The 7,678-nt window shown below is 48.9% G+C and overlaps 1 protein-coding gene across 1 annotated transcript; it reads left to right on the top strand.

Annotated features, from left to right (window-relative positions):
- The first annotated feature begins 407 nt into the window (after positions 1-407).
- Positions 408-7,294, top strand: Opalin (oligodendrocytic myelin paranodal and inner loop protein). Its single transcript, XM_090346919.1, has 5 exons — positions 408-464; positions 2,718-2,753; positions 3,879-3,995; positions 5,385-5,441; positions 7,025-7,294. The coding sequence occupies exons 1-5, from the start codon at positions 408-410 to the stop codon at positions 7,199-7,201; spliced, it is 444 nt and encodes a 147-aa protein (XP_090203045.1). The 3' UTR covers positions 7,202-7,294.
- Positions 7,295-7,678: the final 384 nt, after the last annotated feature.

Genomic DNA, 7,678 nt, shown 5'->3' on the forward strand with positions numbered 1-7,678 from the left:
GCTCCATAGTCCTGAAATGGCGGCCTGTCTTGCCAAGCTAACTCATGTGGAGAAGTGCACCACCTCGGGAGATGGAGGACTTGCTTTCTGCTCTGAGTTGAAAATACAAACTATTTCAGAACTGTACAATTCCCCCCTAACTGTACTTCTGGAGAAAACAAAACACTTTTTAGTCTCTTATTGAAACTTTTGGTGAAGTTTCTACTGTCCTTATGCATGAGCAGCCCTCATGTCAGAACTTCCTGACTGCACCCCCTATGTAGCTGTGGCTGGGATTTTTCTCCTGGGTCAGCACCCAAAGTGGAGATGGAGTCGCCCTGTGGGACCAGACATCCCTTTGAAATACATGAGGGCTGTTGGGTTTGAGTGAGGAGTCAAGGTCTCACTAACCATTCCTGACAGTGTTAATGCTTCCTCTTCTTTTGCAGAATTTTTCACTAAACTTCACACTGCCCACTGACATGGTAAGTCCAACAGGCAAGTTCACCAGCCAGGTCAGTGAAGGTCAAGGTGGAATTTGTTATAATAGGAGTTCTGGAACTCTACCCCACAAGCCTCGCCTTCAGTGAGAGAGGAACACAGCCCGCCAGAGAAACTGGTGAAGGTTGAGGGGTCGTGAGGGGTAGTTTACAATTCTAAAACTAATGAATGAACATGTTTGAAAAGAAAAACAGGAAAAAAAAACCCTAAGTTCCCATGAATAGAAATCACTGATACAATCCTTTCTTGTTCAATTTTTCTTAACGTCCAGTATTATTTTTGTTGTCTTTGCATTATTGTTTTCTTAGTCTACTGAAAATGTTGTGTCTTTAAGTCCTTTTTCCCCTCCATTTTGTGCCAGCCCTGGGGCTTGAACTCAGGGCCTAAGCACTGATTTTCTGGGCTGGCTTTGAACAACTGCACTCTTCAGATCTTAGCCTCCTAAGTAACTAGGCTTACAGATGTGAGCCACTTGCAACCTGCTGGAATATATTCTTGCTGGGGAATGAACGTCTGAAGGTTCTTGGTGACCACATTTGGAGAGAGAGGCCCATCCCTGGGCTCCCAGCTCCATTCACAGTTGCTCTCCTAGCTCAGACTAACAGCCATGGTGATGCTCACATCACATGTGTGCTTGAATAAATGAGGAACTGTCCTGGTTCAGTGTCTTACTGGATTCCACTGTCCAGATTGTTCTAGTACGTTCTATGGCTATTAGAGGACTCCTAGGCTAGAACTCAGGAGTGTGTTCTAGAAAGGAGTAGATTGTTAGGCCCTTACAACTTATTACTAAACTTCTGGTGCCACTAACTGTCCACCCATGTCCTGCCCACTCTCCTGGCATCTACTCTATTCTTGTGGGGGTTCTGTCTTTTGAACCTCTCCATTCGCTCTATCACTCTGCTTCAGTCTTGTTGATGACAGACGAGTTTCCTAGGTCCTTTCATCACCTGTCAACACCTTTTCTTTTGGTTACTGCTGGAACTTTCTCCTTGGCTGTGGAGAGGTCACCACAGGCTTTGTCCTCATGGTTTGACGCACTCTATTAAGGCAATGCAGAGAAGCAATGGCTTGGGGCATGGAAGGAGGTGGCATGGAAGGGTGTTAGGAGGTCAGCTGCCACCTTCTAGAGTATCTCCTTGCATAGCTCATTTCTCTGAGAACTTTTCCTGCTTTGCTTTGAACCCAGTTAGGGTCAACCATTTGCTTGTCTAAGCTGGTCTGTGCTAGCCTGCATCCTGGGCATCCTCTCTCTCAGGGCAGTCAGTCAGGTTTCCACCACGTCCCATTCCCTGCGCCAGAGCCTCTGCAGGGAGTCTGCACCAAAGCTACACAGGCAAGTATGACCCTGTCGGGTCATACTGAACTCCCAAGTGTGGAAACCTAGGCTGGGTGCTGTGTCTGGTACAGGGGATAAGTGCATGGATCCCAGAGCCCCACTCTTCTTTGTCAGCCCTGGGGCTTGAACTCAGGACCTGACACTGGCCTTGGGCTTTCTTTTTTTTTTTTTTTTTGCCAGTCCTGGGCTTAAGCTCAGGGCCTGAGCACTGTCCTTGGACTTTTCTCAAGGCTAGAGCTCTACCACTTGAGCCTCAGCACCACTTCTGGCTTTTTCTAAGTATGTGGTACCAAGGAATCGAACCCAGGTCTTCGTGCATGCTAGGCAAGCACTTTAACCACTAGGCCAAACTCCCGGCCCAAGCCTTGGGCTTTCTTAAGGCTAGTGTTCTACCACTTGAGCTACAGCACCACTTCCAGCTTTTTCTGCGTATGTCATACCAAGGAATTAAAATTCGGGCTTCGTGAATGCTAGGAGAGTACTCTACCACTAGGCCATGATCCAAGCCCTAGAGTCAGACTTTTGTAGTCTGCCATGCATGGCTGTGTAACCTCACACCAGTTCCACCATTTCTCTGTGTCCTTCTCCTCTGAGCTTGGAGAACGGGCGCCATTAGAGTCACTGACTGCTAAGAATACACCAGGCAGTGTAGGAAAGTGCTAAAGTGTCTTGTACACAGTAAGTGGTTCATAAGTGCTCACAGATGCAGTTAGCAGATGCTAGGGAGAGCAGGAGAAAGCCCCTGGGCGAGATGCGGGGCACACGTGAAGAAAGGCACAGAAGCAGAGTGAGCGTCACGCTCGGTTTCCCCTTCCTGCGTCTAGTCCTTGGAAAGTCAGATGCGGAATCTGTGCGTTTTGTCTCCTTACAAGACATATTCTTTCTCATTTTTTCATAGACTTCCTCTCCGGTTGTCACAGGTGGGAAAGAAGTGGTAAGTGCCCCTGGAAATGCCCAAGTCTCCCTTTGGTTGTTTGTTAGAAGGGGGTAGGGATGCTCAACCAATCTGTGGCATGTCTGAACGATTAGGGTTTAATGTACAGCACCATCACCAAGCCCAGAACTTGGTGCATTAATTATTCAGCTTGAAAGTGAGGAAGGACATGGCGTCATGTGTTCAGCCATGACAAGCCATCTGTATTACACTTGAAAAACACGCAGTGCAGAGCTCGGGGTACTGGCCCCGTACAGCAAGAGGAGGCACGTGGGACACCCGGGGTCCCCACAGTGTGGCTATACACCATGTTCATCAACTTGATGACTTTCCATACGTGGATTATTAGACTTTGCTTTTATTATACTTTGATAAAAATCAGCCCCCCAAAGTGAAGAAGAAAGCAGCATTCCATAGAATTGTACAGTGACTGCAGATGGTCACAAATATGCTAGGAAAGGACTAGGGGTTTGGCTAATGGTAGATGCTTCCCAGCATGCACGAGGAGCCAGGTTCAGTTCCTCTACATATGCAGAAAAAGCCGGAAGTGGTGCTGAGGCTCAGGCGGTAGAGCTCTAGCCTTCAGAAAGCCCAAGGACAGTGCTCAGGACCTGAGTTCAAGCCCCAGGACTGGCTAAATAAATTAATTAATTAAAAAATAAATATGCTGGCAAAATCTAGAAATCTGACAACTTAGCCATGACTACTTCCTATTCATATACAAATGAAATGGACATTCAAAAATTGTTTCATGTATTTAGCACAAGTAAACTTTAAAAAAAAAAAACCAAACACATCAGATGACGTGGGCTGTAACATGTGATGATAACATTTTTATTTGCTGCCATACCCGTAGAGGAATATGGATGTGTCTGCCACTCTGAACCATTCCTGGCTTTTCCAGTGGGCCTTTGCATTTCTGCTCCTCAGAATGATCACTCTTTCCAATCGTGCTACGCTCTGTAAACAAAAGCAAAGTCCTAAGTTACTTGTCATACATGTTACCTACGTTTTTTCCCCATTACTTCATTCCCCTTTGGATTTTCCATGTGACACTGGGGCTCTAGGTTTCGTGTGTCATGTTTAGGCACTGAATTCTCCCTTCCGTCTTCTCCTCTGTGTCAGGACTGTGGGCCTTCTCTGGGAGTGGCAGCAGGCATTCCCTCTCTGGTGGCCACCGCCCTGCTAGCGGCCTTGGTGTTTACTGTGATCCACCGACGAAGGCACAGGGAGCCCGCCGAGGTGAGGACCAGGCTATGTGTGGCTGTGTGCCAGGAATTAGTGCTTCAGTGAATTCGTTTGGGGGTTGGGACAAGGACAAGGTGGGGGACGTTGTATTTTTTTAATTATCTTGTCGTTAGACGTAGGGCTTTCAGTTCAGCATACCAGTTTGTGAGTATAAGACATCTTGACCAGTATCATCCCCGATAAAACTTTTTTTTTTGCCAGTCCTAGGTTTGAGCTCAGGGTCTGAGCACTGTCCTTGGGTTTTTCTCAAGGCTAGGGCTGTACCACTTGAGCCTCAGCACCACTTCTGGCTTTTTTTTCTATGTATAGTGATACCGAAGAATTGAACCCAGGTCTTCATGCATTCTAGACAAGCACCCTACCACTAGGCCAAACTCTGGGCTCCCTGATAAAACGTTTTTGTGCCATGATTTTCACCTTAGATTTGACAATGTGTTCTACTTGGAACTGATTTGTCACTCAGGGAAATCTCTGTGATGGCATTTGGAGTAGCGAAAGTGGCAGTGGTGCAGAGCATGGTAACACACATGTATAATTCATCGTGCAGGCAGCTGAGGCTGGAGGATCCGGAGTTGAGGCCACTGTAATGAGACCCTGTCATTCCCCCCAAAACAATGCGATGTTATAGTGGCCTGGGATGTCTGTGTGGGCACAAGTTCACAAAGTAGGGCTGGAAAGAAAGAAGGCAAAGAGGCCTGAATATCCATAGTAGAGCAATGCCATACTCTGGCTTTCCCCTTCCCTGAAACATGCACCATCTACAAGAAAAGGAGACTTACTCGCCCTTTCTCTGAAATACAACGTAGGTAACATGCAGTGGGGATACTCTGGACAGAGGAAAGATCACATTCCAGGTGGGATGAATTTCCTCACGTTGCTCAACATAACAGCTTAAGACTTCAGAACTGTTTGCTTCTGGGATTTTCCCATGATCATTTCATGTCCACAAGAACACTGAAAGCAGGGAAAACAAAACCTTTGTAAAGGCTATTGTAACTGAAACATATACAATACAATAGAAAGGATCAAAGAATAGAAATAGAAAGAAATGAACAATAGAAAGAATCATACGGTGGACCTGATTATCAAAGCATAGCCACTCTCATTTTATCTCTGCTCCAGTGCACTCACTCTCCACAGAGGCAACCTGGAATTGTTTTCTGTTCTGGAAGTAGTTCACAATGATGTTTCTTGAGGTTGTTTTGTTTGGGGAGGGATTCATGTGTGTTAGTGTGTGTGTGTGTGTGTGTGTGTGTGTGTGTGTGTGTGTTGCTTTGTTTTTAAAGTTTTGGGGATTCTAATATGCATTTAAGTTGAAAATCCACTGATTTTAGTCATGGTTAGGCCACATACCTTTCTTTTTTTATTTTTTTTCTACTTTAGGAAAGTGACAGACCATGTGAAATTTCTGAAATTGGTGACAATCCCAAGATCGCAGAGGTAAGAACCTTTTATTTTAGTATCTACAGCTGATTCACACGGTAACCAAACTAAGGCTGTATGTAAAAGCCTCTGTTAGGATCTCATGTAGAAATGTATGGAGCAAGTGAAGTTTAAGTTCAAAGTTTAAACTGCTCCGTATTGGGCAGATAGGAATTCAGGGTTAATATGTTAGAAAATCAATTTAATTTCCTTGTTTTACTAACAAACAAAAGAGATAAGTTGTGTGGCCACATCAACCAGCTAAGAGAAGTTCAAAGCAGTCATGGGTGACTTCTTCCTATACTGCTTGTCTGACACTATGGGTAGTCACATGTGAGTTGGACTTTTTTGCAAACTAGACTTAAAAGATGACATACTTAAAAAATAAGTCAAACATAATACCTAAGGGTAAAAGTTGAAAGCAATCCAAAAAACATAGAAATAGGGCTCGGAGTGTGCAAAAAATAAATAAATAAAAATTTAAAAAAAAGCCCAGGCACTAAAGATCATGAGACTCGCCCGTCGTGGGGACAGAACTCAAGGCCTGAGCACTATCCTTGAGCTTTTTCAAGGCTAGCACTCTACCACTTGAACCCCACAGCACCATTTCTGGTTTTTTTTTTTTTTTTCTATGTATGTGGTACGGAGGAATCAAACCCAGGTCTTCGTGCATGTTAGGCAAGCTCTCTACCACTAGGCCAGACTCCCAGCCCCAAGTCCATGAGACTCTTATCTCCAATTAACCACTAGAAAACCAGAAGTGGCGCTGTGGCTCAAGGGGTAGGGTGGTAGCCTTGCGCTGAAGAGCTCAGGGACAGCGCTCAGGCCCAGAGTTCAAGCCCCACAACTGACCAAAAAAAAAAAAAAAAAGTTTCTCGTAAAACATAGTAAGCCAAGCTCTTCTAAAATCTCCCTGGAATGAGGCAGAAAGGATTTTAAACGAAAACAGGGCTGGGACACACGACGGAGTGCTAGAGTGTTTGCCCTGGGTTCGATTCCCCCGTACCACATACACAGAAAAAGTCAGAGATGGCGCTGTGGCTCAAGGGGTAGAGCACTAGCCTTGAGAAAGCCAAGAACTGCGTTCAAGCACCAGGACTGGCCAAACCAATAACAATAATAATAATAATAATAATAATAATAATAATAATAATAATAATAATAAAAAGAATAGCAAACCGAGCAAGGCACCATACTGAAGCGCAACCGAATCAGTAGCTCACTATACGGGAATGATCTGCACATCTCCAATTAAAAGGCAGGAGACGCGCAGATGCGCTACAAAAGAAAATCCAACTATCTGATGCCTGCAAAGCCCCAGTTTAAACACCCCAAACTTGAAAGGATGGAAAAAAGAGAGAGTATGCCGACAGTAAGCCAAAGAGGACGGGGCGTCCGACGCCTCGACGGCGCCCGGCGCCCAGGCGCAGGCCCGCGGGGCTCCGCCGCCCGGCCCGCCCCGCCGCGCCCCCCGCCCCACGCCCGGCGTCCGGAGAGCGCGGTGCCCGGGTTTCCTCCGACTGGTCCGGTTGGGGCTGGGGTATGGGCGAGATGATGTCCGGGCCTGGGCTCCCTTCTCAAGGGAGCGCCTCTCTCCGCAGAGTGCTGGGAGGGCTCCCCCGCTCGAGGGGGGCCCCGCCGGGGCGCCCGCCGCCCACTTCCTCCTGAGCACCGGGCCGGGAAGCCAGGAGCCCCTGCCGGACCCCTTCCGCCCTCCCGAAGAGCCCGAGCGCAGGGGCAGGCTGTGGTGGCTCGTGCCCAGGCTGAGCTTCGAGTGACGGGCTCGGTCAAGGGGCTGGCCCGGGGCGGCGAGGGCGGAACCTGTGGGCCGGTGTCTGGGAGGAGACGTGCCTAGCGGAGCCGAGCCGAGCGGAGCCGAGCGGAGCCGAGCGGAGCCGAGCCGAGCCGAGCCTAGCGGAGCCGAGCCGAGCCGAGCCGAGCGGAGCCGAGCGGAGCCGAGCCGAGCGGAGCCGGGCGGAGCCGAGCGGAGCCGAGCCGAGCGGAGCCGAGCGGAGCCGAGCGGAGCCGAGCCGAGCCGAGCCGAGCGGAGCCGAGCGGAGCCGAGCGGAGCCGAGCGGAGCCGAGCGGAGCCGAGCCTAGCCGAGCCGGGCGGAGCCGAGCGGAGCCGAGCCGAGCGGAGCCGAGCGGAGCCGAGCGGAGCCGAGCCTAGCCGAGCCGGGCGGAGCCGAGCGGAGCCGAGCCGGGCGGAGCCGAGCCGAGCCGGGCGGAGCCGAGCCGAGCCGAGCAGGGCGGAG

Source organism: Megascapheus bottae, chromosome 15 (genome assembly GCF_031878675.1).
Source record: "Megascapheus bottae isolate mThoBot1 chromosome 15, mThoBot2.hap1, whole genome shotgun sequence".
NCBI lineage: Eukaryota > Metazoa > Chordata > Mammalia > Rodentia > Geomyidae > Megascapheus > Megascapheus bottae.